This window comes from Cyprinus carpio, chromosome A2 (genome assembly GCF_018340385.1).
Source record: "Cyprinus carpio isolate SPL01 chromosome A2, ASM1834038v1, whole genome shotgun sequence".
Classification (NCBI taxonomy): Eukaryota; Metazoa; Chordata; class Actinopteri; order Cypriniformes; family Cyprinidae; genus Cyprinus; species Cyprinus carpio.
Window position 1 is genome coordinate 24,104,116 of NC_056573.1, and position 20,752 is coordinate 24,124,867.

At 36.2% G+C, this 20,752-nt stretch overlaps 1 protein-coding gene across 2 annotated transcripts in view; it reads right to left on the reverse strand.

Moving 5' to 3' along the window:
* LOC122134860 (interferon-induced very large GTPase 1) overlaps positions 1-12,056 on the reverse strand; it is a 35,838-nt gene extending 23,782 nt beyond the window's left edge. The window contains exons 1-2 of one of the 2 annotated variants that reach the window (XM_042711724.1): positions 11,760-12,056; positions 10,537-10,645 (exon numbers count right to left, since the gene is read on the reverse strand). In XM_042711724.1, the coding sequence (XP_042567658.1) occupies positions 10,537-10,645; positions 11,760-12,056 (406 nt within the window). Of the gene's footprint in view, positions 1-627; positions 711-9,361; positions 9,957-10,536; positions 10,646-11,759 lie in introns of those variants that run through there. The other variant, XM_042711732.1, reaches the window with a different exon arrangement.
* Between the last annotated feature and the right edge of the window lie 8,696 nt (positions 12,057-20,752).

The window sequence follows — 20,752 nt, forward strand, 5'->3', positions numbered from 1 at the left end:
ACCCTATACCCAAAACCAACCACTTTTAAACAATCTAAAAAACCTAACAATCTAATAAACGTACAGTGACAATTATGGGAGTAACTTCCGTTAAACTGTGTAGGTACAATCAGGTGACATAGTTCTACTCACCCTTCATCCATCAATCATTAAAATGAAATTTAAAAGTGTGAATGGATTAACAAATTACTTTCAGCAGACCACAAATAACTCTGAAAGCTTTTATAAAGATTATTCCTTCAGCCGTACTACAGATCGCTGTGGTGAGACCTGTGCACCCACAGGTGGTCTAATGTTGTCCTTCCCACTTCGTAAGCCAGGGAAGGGCTGTATCATAATCTCATTGATTATAAATACAATATAATCAACTGATTAATTACATTAATTAATAGATATTCAATATTTATAAATTCAATAAGGATTTATTTTTGTACTTCTCTAAGTTGTTTATATGCAAAAAATGTTTTGATACTATGCAAATTTTAGAGGTCTATGCAAACATAATTGCATTCAAAAATAAAAATACATATGAATACTTTTGCGATCATAGTGGAATAGTCTTAATTAAAATATGAATAACGCTCTGATGAAAAAATAGGACTGTTAATTCAGCATGTAAGTTTGTACCTTTTGTTTGTCTCCTTTATCAGTTTGGACCAGGCTCCCAACAGTCAGTTCATTATTGTCACTGATGCTTACTGTTTCTGCACCTTGATTTTATTAAAGCAGAGGAAAAGATTTATTAGTGGTTATTTTAAGACAATTGAAAAAAGCGCAACCAAACTTTAGATTCAAGTACAAATGTGTCATGATCATTAGCTGGAGTGCCCATAAACTCCAATAGAGGGCACTCCACTCAGGACTCTGGCATTTTTGTGTCCATCCCCTTTTTCGAACTCCATTTCCCATCCTGCCTCATTCCTGGGACTGATTGCACACACACACACCTGCATCTAATTACACACACACACCTGCAGCTAATACACACACACCCATATATAAGCAGCACAATCACTCTCAGTCTTTGCGAAGTCTTGTTTAGTTCTGTCTGGCATTTCTGAGCGGTTTCCCTGTGTTTGTTCCTTCCGTGTTTTATCTTGGATTGTTTATACCGACTGTGATTCTCTGCTGCCTGCCCCGACCTCTGCTTGTTCCTGTTTTCGATTTTGGATATCCCTTGACATACCTGACGCTGTCCTTCGATCATTGCCTGTTTGACCGTTCTGATAATAAACTACTGCATATGGATCCGAACGTCTCTGACTCCATGTTACAAAATGGATGTGTGCAGATTCTTTTGAACATTCATGACTAAAATATATCGATTCAATAACAAATGCCATAATAAAGCGGTAACATTCAATTATGTCTTGCAACTTGATATATATGATTTAAATATCATTAGGATACATAAAGATCTTTAAATGTCACTTTAATTTTTAAGTATTTCGGAGATTAAAGATTTCTTTACAGACTGATTAAAATTTATTAAACTTAATTAAAACGAATTAATTTTTATCCACTTTTTATTACCTCAAATCAATCTATTAAAGGGGTCATATGATGCTGCTAAAAAGAACATTATTTTGTGTATTTGGTGTAATGAAATGTGTTTATGTGGTTTACGGTTAAAAAATACATTATTTTCCACATAATGTACATTATTGTTGCTCCTGTATGCCACGCCTTTCTGAAATGTGTCGATTTTTACAAAGCTCAACGGTCTGAAAAACAAGTTGTTCTTTGATTGGGCAGCTATCCAGTGCATTGTGATTGGCTAAATACCTCAAGCATGTGACGGAAATGTTATGCCCCTTAAAGGGGTCATGAAATGAGAAACCAAATTTGCCTTGATCTTTTGGAATATAAGAGGTCTTTGTACCATTAAAATGTCCTGCAAGTTTCATAGCTTAAGACGTCCTCCCCATTTTAAACGAGCCATTTATTTAATCAAGCTCTAAATACAGCTCGTTCTGGATCCATGGTAAGAAGTAGTGACGTCACGGTGCGAAGTGACGTTCCAACCATTTGCATATTGACCGCCTCCGGCACAAGACAACTACGCTCATTTCGTATCGTTGTCGCGCCGCGCGCCTCACAAGTGTTCAGTCTCCGACGGACAGCGAGTGTGTCTGTGTACAGGAAAATTACAATGCCACGCAGATGTGCTCAAACATATAAGGTTTTATCATTGCAAGAGCCATCGCTTCGAATGTATGGAGGAATTATTGAGTCAGATTATAAACTAAAAGTCTAAAACTAAAAGTCTTAAACCAAAACTAAAAATCTAAATTTGAAACTTAAAGTCCAAGTCGAAAATTAATTTTGGTATTTTATGAATAGCGCATTTTGTATTTAGGATTGGGCATTTCCTATTTAGGGTTGGGCATTTGGTCATTTAGCTATTTAGGATTTAGGATTGGCGCGGGCATTTGGGGATTTAGGATTTGGGCATTTAAACTCATTTTAGCCCTTAGGATTGAGGATTGGGCATTTGAAGGATTGAGGAGTGTCCTGCAAATTAGGAGGCTCGTGGCCCAAATACTGGAGGCTGGGTTTGAAATGGCTGGTGCGCAGAGGCACATTATGGACAGCAGAGGGAGCTCCCGGTGCTAAGGAGCACACTGTAATGAAAACCAAACGGGTCGAGTGACGCGCTTGAGCGAGCGGACTGTGTGATAACTTCAACTTAATGACAGCTTTGTAACATTTGTGCCCTCAGACTATACTATGGCGGCATTTTCAATGCGCATTCTAACCAAGCGTACAACTGATGCTTGCGCGCGCGGTAAATCACTTCCGTGAGATGAAAAACAAAATCGCACGCGAGGAAACGGGAGCCCGCGAGCTCATTTCAAACTCTCTCGTGCGCGTGACGTTCTCTGCGCGCAATACAAGCCCTCGCGCGCGCATGATCATTCCCCAGCTGCTCGCGCTCGATCTTCTCACCTGCTCGCTATAACACTTTTATTTTTGTCAGTCGTGGGGCGGGGGGGGGTATTTGCTGTTTTAATTGTTATCTCAAATGTCATTGGTTATTCCCCTTTTTCCTGAAGTCAGTATTGGACGCCTGTTATAAGATGGCATTAATAATTCACTTGACTTGAACACATGGCTTCATCAGTGGACCAGATACAAGTGAGTTATCATTTCATTTGCGGTTTTTTATTTATTTTTGTCTTTATTTCATGTAATTTAATGCATTGTTCATAGAGTAGATCTTCTTCCAGATACTTCATTAACAGGAAGGTCTTCTGATTATTAGTGCACTGCAGTCTTGTGATGATAAGAGATACACATATGAACCCTTTTTTCCAGGCTGTAATAACACACACACACACACACACACACACATATATATAAAGCTAAAGGAATACAGTAACAGTGTTTACAAAAAGTTTTAATCTTTAATCTTGTTTTAATCTTTATATATAGATATATATATTATATATATATATAGATATATATATATAGATATAATTGTTTTTTTTTTTTTGTTCCTTTGTATTTGCAGGTTGTGTACGGGAATGCAGAAAATATAACCGAGCCTCGGACATCATACCTATTCTTCTCAGAAGGAATCCAGAAATTTGGCTGTCAAGGCAAGTACAGTGAAGAAAAAAACATTTGAATTTTTTTTTCTTCTGGAAATGTATTTCATTTTTTCTTCTTTAAATCAGGGTCATGGGAGACCAAGGACTGGAGGATGTACAGATTGCCAGGTTCATGTTTTCTTCAAGAGGCACCGAGCAACATAGTTTCATATCTGGTAAACTGTCCATAATCAAAGGTAAAGTACAGTTGTCTGAAATTTCATTTAGGCCTAAATTTAGTAACTTTAGTAATCTGTAGGTAGCTTTTCAATGTCACCCTTTATGTAACAAAATATCTTATTAATAATAAATAACTGATCTGATTTTAAACCTATACATTTATTTCAATTTTCACTGTTTCTAAAAGGATTGAATGCATTTGGTGTGATGTCAGGATCATGGTGACTCATGACATGCTTGCACTTGCTGGAGGCAGAAGGATTGCGTGACTTATCAGTGGTTGAGGACCTGTTTAGTGTACAGTACACTTTTCTCCCAAGAATCCAGGCAGACTTGGACAACATTTGCAGAAGCCTGGACTCTTCATGCACTCTCCTCAGAAGGCAGTCGAAGCTCAGAGCAGCTGTGGCACATTGGACTGACACACACAAAATGTACTAATCTGAGAGATATGAGGAATGGAGACCCTGCTGTCTTTACTCTTTCTCCACACTGCTGTTTATGCATTAGTCTAAGTGGATTTTTAACTATGTATTTAACGGCTAAATCATTAGTATATTGAAGAGCCAAATCTAGATGGTGCTGTGACGAGTGGGGCGGGGCCGAGAGCCGTGGGAACGGAGGGAGGCCGGTGGAGTGATTGGGAAATGAGCGACACCTGCTCCACTCACCGGTCTCGAGTCCCACGGAGGAGATTGGGAGGATACAAAAGAGGAGCGATGACAGTGAAGGACGAGAGAGGACCAGGCCTGGGTTTTATTTTGTGGTTTGGTTTCTGTTTGTGCGCGGCAGTCGACCGTGAGGGGCTGTCGCGTTGTTTTGTGTTTATTTTGTTATTAAAGTTTTATTTGAGTGTTCGCCGGTTCCCGCCTCCTTCTTCCCGTGATTATGGAGTTTTATATTGTTACAGGTGCATAGCAGCTTCTATTATGCCTGTGGAAGATTTATATTTACATTTTCATTTAGCAGACACTTTTATGTCCAAAGCGGCTACAGATAAGGACAGTGGAAGCAATCAAAATCAACAAAAGAGCAATAATACATAAGTGCTATAACAAGTCACAGTTAGCTTAACGCAGTACACATAGCAAGTTTTTTTAATTTAGCTAGAATAGAAAAAAATAGAGCAAGCTAGTGTTAGAGGCCTTTTTTTTTTGCTTTTTGTTAATTGTGTAATAAATAAAAAGAAAATAAAAATAGATAGAATACAAAAAGATTAGAGAAGCTAGTAGCTAGAAGCTAGATTTCAGAGCTGTTGTTCAAGAATGTTAATCCTGTATGAGTTGGATGGGTTGAGGACACTCAACACCTGCTGAATTCACTGGTGCTAATTTCCCTGTCAAAGAACTGGATTTGTTTTTTTTTCTACAATGTGGGGGAATTAAAAAAAAAAAAAAAAAAAATCAGAACTATGTCCCAGTCTAGATACGGCTCTTTGATGTCCTGAAGATTTATCAGTTTAATACATTATTAAAAATCCACTTAGATTAACACATAAACAGCAGTGTTGTGAAAGGGTAACTAAAACAGGTTCCCCTCATATCTCTTTACCTTTGATTATGGACAGTTTACCAGATATGAAACTATGTTGCTTGGTGCCTCTTGAAGAAAACATGAACCTGGCAATCTGTACATCCTCCATTCCTTGGTCTCCCATGACCCTGATTTAAAAAAAAAAAAAAAAAAAAAAAGCAATACATTTCCAGAAGAAAAAAAAATTCAAATGTTTTTTTCTTCACTGTACTTGCCTTGACAGCCAAATTTCTGGATTCCTTCTGAGAAGAATAGGTATGATGTCGAGGCTCGGTTGTTATTTTCTGCATTCACGTACACGACCTGCAAATACAAAGGAAAAAAAAAATATAACTTTATATATATATATATATATATATATATATATATATATATATATATATATATATATATATTAAAGATAAAACTTTTATATATATATATATATATATATATATATATATATACTATCTAGTATATATATATATTTTAAAGATAAAACAAGATTAAAGATAAAACTTTTTAAACACTTTACTGTCATTCCTTTAGCTTTATATATATGTGTGTGTGTGTGTGTGTGTGTGTGTGTGTGTGTGTGTGTGTGTGTGTGTGTGTGTTATTACAGCCTTGTGTAAAAGGGTTCATATGTGTATCTCTTATCATCACAAGACTGCAGTCACTAATAATCAGAAGACTTCCAGTTAATCAAGTATCTAGAAAAGATCTACTCTATGAACAATGCATTAAATTACATGAAATAAAGACAAAAATAAATAAAACAAGCAAATGAAATGATAACTCACTTGTATCTGGTCCACTGATGAAGCCATGTGTCAAGTCAAGTGAATTATTAATCATCTTATAACAGGCGTCCAATACTGACTTCAGGAAAAGGGGAATAACCATAGACAGTAAAAGAAATGGACACAGCGACCCCATTGGAACTCAATTGAGACAAGTGAAGCCCATTTTTAGCGATTTTTAGCACTTCCGTTTCTGACGCGCAGACTCAAGCTACGTCAGCAACCTGTCTGACAGATGTAAATCTTCTAGTAGCTGTGCGTGCAAACTGCCATCGTTAATCTTGCAGAGACGGCGAGCTTGAGCGGGGAGTTCTTTTGGTGTGAGTGAGCAGGAGTAAGTATTCTGATTATTATTTTGTATAGTATTTTAAAATGTAACACCAGTACGCCATATCTCTTTGACGTCCTCCCCGATTGTCTGCGAGCTTCTCCCCTGTCTGTACGGTAATTTCTCTACTGTGCGACAGAGAGTCGAGGTGGTTATGACGCAATCGTTAGCCTATTTTTACAAAAACTGTTTCTACGGGGCCATAATGTAACATAGAAGGTAATGGAGCCCGTTTATACATTGTCGTGTATCTTAGAAATAAATAATGGACAAATGAGTCTTTTAAACGCCTCGGATCTGTAAAGTTATTCTCTGTCAAAGTGACGCAAAAAAATGAATGGGAGTCAATGGGCATGCTAACGCAAGTGAAGTTCTGCTACAAGATGGCGGCACGCGGCCGACTTCAACTTCCGGTCGACTTCCTTGCCCCCTGGGAATAACCAATGACATTTGAGATAACAATTAAAACAGCAAGCCCCGCCCCACGACTGACAAAAATAAAAGTGTTATAGCGAGCAGGTGAGAAGATCGAGCGCGAGCAGCTGGGGAATGATCATGCGCGCGCGAGGGCTTGTCTTTGCGCGCCCCAGAGAACATGTCACGCGCGCGGTTTGAGTCCAAAAAAGCTCGCGGGCTCCCGTTTCCTCGCGTGCGATTTTGTTTTTCATCTCACGGAAGTTATTTACCGCGCGCAAGCATCAGTTGTACGCTCGGTTATTAATGGCATTGAAAGCCGCCATAATATAGTCTGAGGGTCACAAATGTTACAAAGCTGTCATTAAGTTGAAGTTATCACACAGTCCTCGCTCAAGCCGCTCACTCGCTCCGTTTGGTTTCATTACAGTGTGGTCCTTAACACTGGGAGCTCCCTCTGCTGTCCATAAGGTGCCTCTGGGCACCAGCCCTTTCAAAAGCCAGCCTCCAGTATTTGGGCCACGCCTCCTAATTTGCATACACTCCTCAATCCTCACATGCCCAATCCTCCAATCTTCAAATGCCCAATCCTCAATCCTAAATGGCTAAATGATTAAATGCCCAATCCTAAATACCAAATTCACAATCCTAAATCCCCAAATGCCCAATCCTAAAATCCTAAATGGCTAACTATTGACCAAATGCCCAACCCCTAAATAGGAAATGCCCAATCCTAAATACAAATGCCCTATCCTAAATACCAAATGCCCAATCCTAAATACCAAATTAATTTTCGACTTGGACTTTAAGTTTCAAATTTAGATTTTTAGTTTTGGTTTAAGACTTTTAGTTTATAATCTGACTCAATAATTCCTCCATAGGAAAATGTCATAATTCACTACATTTTAAAAGTTAAAAAAAAAAAATTAAAAAAAAAAAATAGTAATACTATAATTGCACCTAGGGGACCATAATAATAAAATAAAAAAACCCATGTCATGACCCCTTTAACATACTGTGATCATGCCGTGTCCTGGTGTTCTAACAAATAATGCTACCTATCAGATTATGCTACCAACACTGTATTTATCCTACTGTAAGGGTAGGTTTAGGGTTGGGGTAGGTCAGCGGTTCTCAGTTCCAGTCCTCGCGCCCCCCATCTCTGCATATGTTGTATGTTTCTCTTATTGCTTCAGATGTTTGTTCTATTCTAATTTAAGTGCCCTGCGAAGAGGACATCACAGGATATTCTGGCATTATTCCAATTCAAAGTGAAAGTATATGTTCTATTCAAAGTGCATTGAAGTGTGCGAGACATGAATTTAAATTGTATTTATTTACAGAGGTATATGATGTCACACTTGCCTCCATGTGTGAAGATGTTGCACAGTGCAAATCTGTGAATGAATGTTCTGAAGTGAGGTAAACTTCAACAATTTCCCCTGCTCAGGGAGTAGGGAGCAATGAACACTGTGTAGGGACCATGTCAATGGGAACACAGGTCATGCACAGAGCTCACTTTTAACGAGCTGATTATCTAAATCAGGTGGGTTAACAAAGAGAGACTTGCAAAATATGCAGGGCTGGGGGGTGCAAGGACTGAAATTGAGAACCACTGGTGTAGAGTAGCGCTTGTTTGTTGTTTCTCCAATCAAAAATGCAGACATGGTTTTATGTTTACGCGTTTATGTTTATGTTTTATGTTTAACGCGGCGCGATGCAACGCAACCGTAAAAAACAGTATAAGTCATTATTATCCGTAATTATGTCCCCACTGGATGCAACAAATGCCTCCTTTGTAATGGGTTTTATTGTTATTGTCTTGTCACGTGGTGTTCTGACTGGGACACACAGCATCACAGTATGGTAAAAGGCGTAACATTTCCATCACACGCTTGAGGCATTCGGCCAATCACAACCCACTGGATAGCTGGCCAATCAGAGCACACCTTGCTTTTCAGAATGATGAGCTTTGTAAAAAAAACTACGCGTTTCAGAAAGGCGGGGCATAGAGGAGAAACAATATGTACAGACAGTGGGAAAATAATGTGTTTTTTTAACCTTAAACCGCATAAACCATTTCATTACACCAAATACACAAAATAATGTTCTTTTAGCAGCATCATATGAAAGTAGCGACAAGCAACTCTTCTATCTTTCAGAATCATCATTGAACTCACTGAACTGAAGCTGTAATATATTAATACATGATTTCAGTGATTACTTTCAGTCTGTTTGAGTGTTTTTTAAGCTTGATATTAATACATGATTTTTTAAAACAATTTATGAAGAGTGGGCGGGGACTCCCCCTTAAAACAATGTCTGTGTGCTTGAACCACACTTACGAATACCTACAAATACTAATGTGATCATGTTAAATAAAAAAATATACAGGCATAATTCCTCAAAAAACTTTCATAATATTTATAATATTTGAATATATTGCAGTATTATTTTTGAATTTTTAAATAAAATGTTGAAATGAAGTTGTGGAAAATGTAAGCCAAACATGAACATAGAAGCTGTGTTACCACTTTGATATTCACTGTTTTGTGGGTCTCTCAAAGAGCTATATATCTCTCTGCTGTAGCACTGCTGATTATTGTCAGTGAACAGACGCTTGATTCTGTCCATCAGTTCTCTCATCTCTGATTTTTTGTTCATGATCTTGCTGCAGGTGTGATATCTTCCTCCACATTTATTCAGCAGCTGCTCCAGAACAGAGTTGTTCTTCAGGTCATCTATTATGGTGTCACACTCTTCCTCTTTCTCATAGGTAAAGACAATAATCACAAATGAAAGAACTCTGTCACCAAATATTCTCTGTAGCCATTCAATGCCCATCTTATCAGCATCTGTTAACTGGCCCAATCGCACAACAAAGATGAAGGCATGGATTTCATTTTCATTCACTAGTTGACAAAGAACAGGATTGAGAGGTTTGAGATCAGTCTCATGGGAGCCAATCATGTTGATCACTGAGACACAATGTTCTGATATCTTCCTCTCTTGAATGATCATTGGAAATTCTGCGTTTTTATGACAGAGTTGTTTATCTTCAAGTAAAACGTTGTCACATCCAAACTGGACAGCATCAGAGCTTCCAAATAATGCAACAGTCAAATCAGGATCCAAAAATAAACAACACAGAGCTGTTCTCAAACTCAGAGAATGTAAGAACACACCACAATATATATTAATGAAATAGTGCTTCTTACTGATACACAGTTCTGTCATGAAAGTTTAGTATGGTAATATACATGACATTGTTAATGTGTTTGGTCTTGGTGGAATAAATCTACAATGCTTCTGCTGCTGTGGCAGAGCAAGTGCCAAGACTTGCTACTGCCAATACATCCACAGACATGCTGCTGTGAGCATGTAAGAAATACTGCTGCTGCACATATATAAAATATATGAAATAACCCTGCATATAGACCATACTTTAAATAATCCCATAGCAGATCTATAGAGGTATACTGGGGTTGGTGGAGGGTTTCCGATGTGCGCTGCAACTGCTACAGCAAGTACTGGCTCGCTGAGTTTTTCAATGTTGAGCAGCAAGCTCAATGACTGCTGATGCAACTAGAACCAGTCAGCTGCGCCATGTGAATAATGATGTGATTATTTCAGATTGAGTTAAAACCTATAGACCTGTGCCATCTAGAGTTTCATGACAGAACTTTGTACCAGTTGCATTTCTTACCTGTGTTGTTGTGAGATGAATCATTAAAGCCTGAGCAAACATGTGCAACAATGTTTGCATTATCATCAGGTTTCGGGTTACTCCTTTCTTCCACTGGTTTTACATTATCCTGGAGAGATAACAAGAAATTATCTGTTTCTTATTACAATGATTTTTTAAAGGTTGTTTAACTGTGTTAGAGTTACAATTTTTATGCATCTGAACATCACACTTCTATGTTTATTCTAAAACACTACTTGAAACAGTTAAATCTATATAAAAAATGGCCAAACCTTTGACCAATTTCTAGAAAACTGGGCCATGTAGCGTATGTAACTTAGGTACACTCTTAAAAATAAAGGACCTTTACTTGCATTGATGCTTCCATGAAAGGTTTAACATCCAAAGAAACTTTCCATTCCACAAAAGATACTTTTTTTAGTCCAAAAAGGTTTTTTAGATTAATGAAATATAATTTACACTGAGAAAAATTATTATTTCAAGAACTGTTCACTGAAAGTTTCTTTGGTTATTCTATAGCATCACTGTGAAAACCCCCTTTTGGAACACTTTCATTTTTAAGTGCAAGAAGAATAAAACTTTAAAAAGACACTTCCATCAATAATACCCACCACTAAAAAAAAAAAAATCTTCATTATCATCATCTTAAAAAAAATAAATAATTACCACCCACCAAAAAAAAAAAATAAAAACATAAAAATAAAAAATCTATACCAATTTATTTAAAATAAGTTTATTTCATACTAAGTATTCTTCAAATCCATTAACATATTTATTGACATATCACTTAAGACTTCCTGATATAAAATTATAATTAAACTTTATTTGGAGTATTTCTTTATTGCACAATGCACATTTCTTAATATTATGCCTTAAATGTGTTTTAATATCAGTTTTAAAAAGGTCTGAATGATTTCTGAATATCAGTCTTTAAATTTAAAATATTTAAAGCGTAACTGAAGTATACTTGCAATAGTTCCAGTTTAGCACAATCAAATATACATATATCTTTAGTAGGACCTCAACACTACTTCTACACAATTAAATAGCATTAAGCACAAAATTAGCAAAGTATACCATTTTAGTGTATATATTTTTTCACTAGGGTTTCAAGAACTGTTCACTGAAAGGTTCTTTGTAGAAACCCAGAGTGGTTCTTCTATGGGATCATGGCGAAAACTGATTTTTAAACCCTTTATTTTTAAGTGTATTATCACATTTACCTTGTATTCTCCATGTGCTTTATTTAAGGTTCCAGGAGACTTTACACCAAGGTCTTGCTCAAGTGATGTGGAAAGAACTGAAGTTGGTTGCATCTGAAATTCTATTTTAGTGGTAAAGCCTGTCACAAAAGAGTCATTATTGTCTTCTGTACATTTTTCATCATGTAACACTGGAATATTGTACATCATGTTATCTGGGGTTTGATGTGTCGCTGGAGAAGGAGCCAAGGCATCATCTGCTTCTTGATCTGTTTCATGAAAACTGTCCATGACATCATCATCTGTACTTTGATCCATAATTATCACTGGAAGATTGATATCATTTGGATTTCTGTGTGACACTGAACTAATGTCGTACTTTGATCCATAATTATATGACTAAAAATAAAAACTGTCCATGACATCATCATCTGTACTTTGATCCATAATTATATGACTGAAAAGAAAATATCAAACCAAGTGACATCTGCAAATGCAAATGATGATTTATGATACAGATCAAAAAAAGATTTAAAAGCTGTTTGCATTAGTACATGGCAGGTAATATGGGAAAGACTTAGATTTTCTCATGCTATGAGGCCACAGTTTGCTACTTGCCCTTTTGACTAATATTTTTTTCCCAAGTTTGCTGAAGCACTTCTAATGGGAAAGACTTAGATTTTCTCATGCTATGAGGCCACTATTGCACACATACATGAGGACATGGGTAAACGTTCTCAGAATTAACTTTTGTTTTGTTTTTGTTTTTTTTAATCCATTGCAGGGGATGGTGGATTGTGTGTATGATGGCCAACAGAATGTGTACTTTATCACTGTAGTGGTTAAACAAATCAAATGCAAAATATAAATAACATGTATACTATATGATACAAATGTTGTATTATTTGACCAGTTTTAAAGTTTTACTACATTTTGTTCCTGAAATCCACACTTTTGGAATAAAGATAATCAAAGGTAATTAAACCAAGCATGACCTAATAAAACATGTTTCATGGATAAAGGGTTTTGGCAAAAAGAAGTATGGAAGTATGTTTCTTCTCTAGTGATGTGTCGTTCTTGAACGATTCATTCCTTTTGACTCAGGGAGCGATTCGTTCAGTCGTGCATGCGCAATATTCTATAGGTTCTGTACTGGTACTAGTAGTTCACCTGTTTCAGTCAATGCAGTCTGAGCCGGAAAGAGAATTGATTAGTTCATCTCTCGAGTCTTGGGGGTTTTTGAATCGTTCGTTCATCACGTGACAGACCCATAAGCTTTAACTTATGCAGTCTGAGTCAGAAACAGACTAAATAATAATAATAACTTATTACTTATTAATAATTTATTACCTTTGTTACAACATTCAGTGTATGGAAAATAATCATCATGACAGAAATTCACACATTTATGAACTGTAAGAAGTAAAAAGCTACAATTTGAGACAGAAACACAGTAACTGTAGAGTTAATAATAATAATAATAATAATACTATGCCCTCTTTGTACTAAGCTTGTAAATTAATTTATCCCAAGCTATGTGACAAAACAATAGGTTAAAGCCTTTTATACAGTGTATGGTTAAAGCTTATGGGGCTGTCACAGTTTTTTCCAACCTGTGGGGGCGCGGCTAGTGGGTCGCGATGGTATCCAGGTGGGCCGCCAATACTATTAAAATAAATAATATTTTGTAAACGTAAAATGTCCAAGTCAAACATAATAACATCATTTCCTATATATACTTTAAGCCCGTTATTTTCTGTTCATTGCCATTGCTAGGGGATGCGATGGAAATTGTGTAAAATCATGATTTGCCAAACGCGAATTTCTAAATTTATCAACGATGTTTCCGCTGCCCTGACCTCCCAGCATATGCCATGCAAAATCTATCAAAATGCATGCTCCTAGCGCGATAAGGAGAAACATAACAAACTGGGCATTGCCTATTAACTCCAGGTTGACAACACTGTCTGTGATGCCCTTTTTTCTAGCCCATTTTAACGGATGGAAGCGTTCACACTTTTGGACGCGGTAAAGATAATAAAAACGTGCGGAAAATAATTTAATATCTAGCACATGAGCAAAAGAGAGTTGTGAGTGAACAAGGACCCAGTGTTGAGCGCAAAAAAGTCAGTATTTGGTGCGCGTATGTTTCTTCTCTGGTGATGTGCAGCGTGTCTCTGAACAAGAGCGTCTGGTTTTGAGACAGAGCAAAATTCGTTCAGTCGTGCGTGCGGACATATTCGCGCTAGGCATTAATTTAATGTGCTTTCGCGTGTTCACTCGTTAATCAGTCAACTGCAGTCTGAGCGCGGGATACAGAACTGTTATTAGTTGCAAACGAAGTAAGTTGTGAACTTGGGGAATGTATAACAATCTATTTCATCACGTGAGGCACACCCATAAGCTTAATAAGCTCTATGACAATGTGAGGCAAAAAGAAAAAAAATAAATGGACACAGGATTTATTTATTTTATATTTATATATTTTTTTGCCATATTAGAACCTTTGTTACAACCTTTACTATATGGATTATTTTGACTTATCTGTTCTAGAGACGTTACACCTTTTGATAAAGCTGTAATTGAGTCTTTTGGAAGCTTCAAAATTTATCCTGAAACACATTAACTGTAAGAATATCTGTAATAATCATAATTGTGATTATAATCGAAATCGCAAAATTAATAATAATAAATAATGAATAATAGTTTTTTTTTTTTTTTGTCCAACTATTTGTAAGGAGCCCTAAATTCAATAAATACATTAACAATGCTAGCTGTGAGTACTAAGTGACAACCCAACAATAGCGGGGTCAGTTGTTTTTTTACAGTGGGCCGCGTTAACATATGTTTTGGGGTGTGGGCCGCGAGTGAAAAAGGTTGGGAAAATTAACAAATTCTCTTTCCAGCTCAGACTGCATGAGGACTCGATAGATAAATTAACAAATTCTCTTTCCAGCTCAGACTGCATAGGTTTAGCTTGTCATGTGATGAAAGAACGACTCAAACCTGAAGACTTGTCAGATAAGAGGTGAGGTGAGCTAATCATAGATTGAAGACCCATGTAAACAATGAATTAATCTTTTCTGTTTCTTATAGCATTATAGTTTTGTATTCTTTGTAGTGTGATCAACGTTTGAGTAAGTACTATTAGACATGTTAGGGAAGTAACAAGTAACATTTTAACTATATTTTGATAAAATGAACAAAATGACTCGAAAAAAGATTCGTTCATTTTGCTGAACGAGACTCAAAGGTCCGAGTCGGTACAATGATCCGAACTTCCCATCACTATTCTTCTCCCAACATTTAGACTGATTTCACTGATTTTGTCTGTGGTGTATAAATCTCTATTTACCATTTGTTGTTCATATAGGAATTTATAACAGGTTTTAGATCCATATGAGATATTACTTACCACAGAATTCCTATAATGTGCTTGCTTGTGTTGTGATCAGTAGGCATATCCCTAAACACCTATACAAAGTAGACACTTGTGTAGCTTTCACCTGTTGCACTTTTTTCTTTTTTTTTTTTTTTAAACATGACCATGTATTTTTTATATTTATACAGGTGTGTTGTAAATGTTATTTATGTAATGCCTTCACCACATCTGTTAATAAAACTTAAACACAGAATCAGTTTCTGTCTTTAATCAGCAAAAGCAATCTACTTTTATCTTTAAAATGAAAATATACAAATTACTGTATGGTTTGATTTAGCCATTTGTTATTAAAATGTAAAACATTTTAATTGTTGTAAGTTTGTAGAATATAAGTAAAACATTGTTAAAGTACTGTAACATTGCTGATTTCACAACTTGACCAACAAACATTTGAGTCAAAATGATTTTCATCTGAATCACAATGCACCACAATGCAGTATATGATTAAAGACAAAAATCACACGGTTAAAGAAATTTTCACAATCTTGTAATTGTTGTCTATGAAGGGTCAGAGAGCTCTCAGAAATATCTTAATTTGTGTTCCAAAGATGAACGGAGGTCTTATGGGTTTAGAACGACATGAAGGTATTTAAGTAATTAATGACAGAATTTTCATTTTTGGGTGAACTAACCCTTTAAAAGTGAAAGTGAAAGTGACATACAGCCAGGTATGGTTACCCATACTCAGAATTCATGCTCTGCATTTAAGCCATCCAAAGTGTACACACACAGCAGTGAACACACACACACACACACACACACCCGTAGCAGTGGACAGCCATTTATGCTGCGGCGCCTGGGGAGCAGCTGGGGGTTCAGTGCCTTGCTCAAGGGCACCTCATTCATGATATTGCTGGCCCAAGACTCAAACCCACAACCTTAGGGTTAGGAGTCAAACTCTCTTACCATTAGGCCACAACTTCCCCGAGGCCTAAAGCTGTTTCCTCATAATGGTTATCTGAGGGAGAAAATGCTTAAAGTCATAATATTTACTTTATCTGTGGAATAAGGTCTCGTTCTTTTCACAATATATAGTTTATCACAAAATAATTTATCAAAAAAATTTGGTTTCCCCTGTCCTTGTGTTTACGTACGTTAAGTGTTTTTCACGTTAAGCGTTTTAGAATGTCCCCAGAAACCAAATAGCTCCAACTCCACCTCCTAATATGTAACTCTGTTATATATTTCATAGCTCTGACTCCCAGGAAATTGACTGTGTATTGACCAACTTTGCATAAAAATTGATTGGATATTTGGTTGAAGTATATAAAGATGAAAGCTGAAATTTTATGAATGTGACATTAGCAAAGAAAAAATAAGGACATGTGGATGCACATGATTCAATGTAAATCATCTAATAAAATTATTAAGGACATAAAGGAATATTATATACAACACATGCATCGTGTCATTAAATAAAATAAAATAAAGGTTTATATAATAATCTCCTTAATATTAAAACTTATAAAATAATAAAAATATGTACACTATCAAAATAATTAAAATTAATAATAATAAATGAAAATCACCTGTTGATCATCGACCGGAATCCATCCAAGTTCGAAAGTCAAAAGGATTCAAAATACTGAAACAACTCAAACATCAGACACTGCGTATGAAGATGAGAAACAAGCCCCGAGCACAAATGAACCTGTGGGCTACAGAGGAAACAGGTTTCTTGTTCAGATAAATCACGTGATTTCTGGTTCACCGGAAGACACCACTCCTCATTATTCCACAATAAAAAAAACAACAAACAAATAATAATAATAAAAAATCTCCAAAAACAGAACAATAGAACAAGTATATTGACAGAGGTTAAAGAAAAAACCCTGCAAAGTCAAATAATTTAAATAATACTTCTTGTATTCCTCAAACTCATCAAACCTGACGTCTGCACAGAGAGAATGGTTTGTTTTATTTATTTAGACCTGTTTTACACACGTCATACTCCTGTACCACAAATAAAGCATTTACAAATTGACAAACCTAAAGTAGAAAAACAGACATTTCTGACAACATTGTATTGTAGAGATAAGTTATTCAGTTAATTCTAGAAATGTAACTAAATTTTAAGAAGTCTATTACTTGCACTGAAAAAAGTTTATATAGATGTTATAAAATACATGTAGATGTGAATCAAATTTTTTTAATTGGATGAATGAAACACTTTTTTCAGTATGTGTTAGAGATTAAGAGAAGGGCAAAGGATGCAATTAGATGATTTACAGCCATTGTACTGAAAAGTGAAACTGAAATCTAAAATGGAGTGTAACTCTGCCCACCAACGTGTGTTTGGCCAAAGCCACTAGAAGGAAAGCCTGCAAACCAGAGCCCGTTATTTTTAATGGATGCCAATGGAGGAGAGGCTTCACTACGCTGAATAAACAGCTTTTCAGAGGAAACAGCTTATCATTTATTGAATCGAGAGCCTGTCATCTAATCTCCAACATGTTTTACACTAAGCAATACTTTTGAATTGAACTATTTTTTAGAGTTTACAGCGAAAACAACACAGTTTTATGAGAGAAGTCACTGACTTTTTGCGACAGGCAGCTTATGGCACTTCTCATTTATTCCTATGGTATCCGTAAACGGCGATTGAGTGTTGCAAAACTTTGACTGAAATTCAATGGCATCAAGGCTGTAATGTGATTGGCAGAGATTGTCTTACTAGATGAGAGGGTCTGTATTCAGTGGCGGAGCCAGAGGGGTGTCCAAAATTTTATTCACTACTGCGAGCAGAGGACGAGAGATTATCGTTGCAACACCGAAGAATTATAAGAAAACATATTTGAAATAAGTTTTTAAGGTTTTTAACATCCGGGTTGTTTGCTCTGAATACATTTTATGAGACGATGTGTGAGTTAATAAGGCTGCAGGCTACCAGTTAATCAGAGAGATCGGTTTGCAATTTTTAGCATAACAATCCGTGCGCTTACACCTGTGCTAGTAATACATGCATATTATACCATGCCGTGTATACATTATAGTATACAAATGTTTAGCTAATGTGGGGAAGTAAGCTACAGCTGTTAGTGTTCAGCGAGTTAACATTTGACAGTTTGAAATCGATTAGGTAGCTCAGTTACTTCAGTTCAGAATAGGACTAGCAATGATCAAATTGGTAACTTAAACTGGTAGTTGATTTTAAGTTATCAGTTATGAATGTAATTTCAATTACTCTCTCTCCCCGCCATTGACGAGTTTACGGCTTTCTGTGTTTTCACTGTTATAAGGTAGGGGGCAATATTACGCATCTCCTGAACTAGTACCTCCAGATCAAAATGCAAGCAAAGAAGAAGCAGAAACAAGCAATATCATAATGCGATCACTTTGTTGATAGACTCTACTTACTCATCTGTGTTTTGATCATAATTCTGAATCTGATCTGGATGTATAGTCATTATTAAAAATGCGATTTTCTCAGCTTTTTGCTCATGTTGCTTTTTTATGAAACTTACCAACATCCAGGTGTTGATAAAAAAGGATGCACAACTTTTTTGTCTAAAAGCAGAGGGTGTCTGTTCTTTCTTTTGATATATTGCATGTTCAGATATTCATACAACAAAATATTTTGGGTTTTCCCAAAAATTTTAAAAAAAAAAATAAACTAATTCGATGATTAAAAACAACCTTTTTTTTTCTTTTTTGTTCTTTTTTTCTTTTCTTTTTTTATGCTGGCGGGAAAGAGTTAAGATAAAAATGTTGGTAATTGGATGATTAGATGTAACCATAGGCGGTCATATTTTTGCACAGGATCAGTTAAACATGAAAAGAAAGGGGGAGATTTCAGAGTTCTTTTTAAAGACAGTCACAACAGTCAGATCAGGTGCAAACAGACCCCAGCCCTTGCATCACAACTGGACCCCAGAGCAGCTCCCTACTTGAGGCTAGTCAGAGTCAGTGTGGTCAGACTTCAGGACTACCAACAGGTCAGAGCATCTACCAGACACAGGCAGTCAATCACATACCCAATTCAGGAATTTAAGTTAAGATGATTTTGTCAGATTAAAAGGATAGTATGTGTGTAAATGTGAGGGCTTTTTTTGTAAATAAATAAAGCAGTTCATAACAGACGAATGCTACTGTATTTTATCTCATTGGTGCTTAAGCTTTGTTTTCTGAAAATATTTTGGATGTTTAACACTTACAAATACAAACAGAGTGACCCAGTTCCTTCCACTGTGTGTGTGTGTGTGCCCCCTTACCCCCGAAAGTAGCAGTGACTACCCCCTGGCCACCCCATGTATAAAACTCTAGTTCTGCCACTGTCTGTATTACTTACTCTTGGAGAAAGCCTAACTGCTAACTTGGATCACGTGTCCCTTAATAACCAATCATTGCACAGCCTTGACTTCATTGAATTTTAGTCAGAGATGTGCGACACTCAATCGCCGTTTACAGATAGGAATGAATGAGAAGTGCCGTAAACTGAATCCCACCTGTCGCATAAAGTCAGTGACATCTCTTATGAAACAGCATTTGTTGTAAACTCTAAAAATAGTTAAATCCAAAAGTATTGTTTAAGTGTAAAACATGTTGAAGATTAGCAGATAGGCTGTAAGTGAAAGTGACATGACATACAGCCAAGTACAGGTGCATCTCAGTAAATTAGAATGTTGTGGAAAAGTTAATTTATTTCAGTAATTCAATTCAAATTGTGAAACTCGTGTATTAAATAAATTCAATGCACACAGACTGAAGTAGTTTAAGTCTTTGGTTCTTTTAATTGTGATGATTTTGGCTCACATTTAACAAAAAAACACCAATTCACTGGGCTTTAGACAGTGTTCTAGGTTATTACGTGCAGAGGTTTTAGGTCCGATAATAAACACCTCTGTTTTTTTTTTTTAAATCTAAGAAATTACTCATCATCAGGGTCAGAAAAACAATGAAATGCATGATTTGTACGTCACACTGATACTTTTTGAAGTGGATTGCCGAACATTGCATTCTTTTATTCCACTTGAGTGTGTATCTGTGCTGTTATGCAGTTGGTATTTTCACTCCAAAATGGCAGCCGGATTACCGAAGTGCCACCTAGAGGCTTTTCCAAATAAAAACAAAAGTTTTGCCTCTAGGCTTCTGTACTCTTTGCTCTAGTGGCATAGATGGTAAAGCGTGTATTGGGTTTGTTTTGACACGATGGACCCAAGTTCAAATCCACCTTTTTAACATCTCATTCCACATTGGAAAAGTAAGTAAAGCAGTAAATAATCGAAAAGTTGAAAATAAAGTATCGGGCAGGGTTAGGGTAGGTGTAGGGAGGACTTTATTGTCCCAATAAGGCAGCATCCATTTAATAATAATAATAAAAAAAAATTATAATTTAAACTCAATATGTTATTGCATATTATTTTATAATGTACTGCAATACTGAGGTGCAAATATTTGCCATTATTTTCAAGTAATATAAATAGCAGAAAATACTGCAATTTATACATAGTGTATTTTACATAGAAAGTTAGAAGAAAGTTTACATAGAAAGTTCGGAAGAACAGTATTTATCTGAAATAGTAATCTTTTGTAACATTATAGCACCATTTCTATATAAAAGTATTAATTTCTA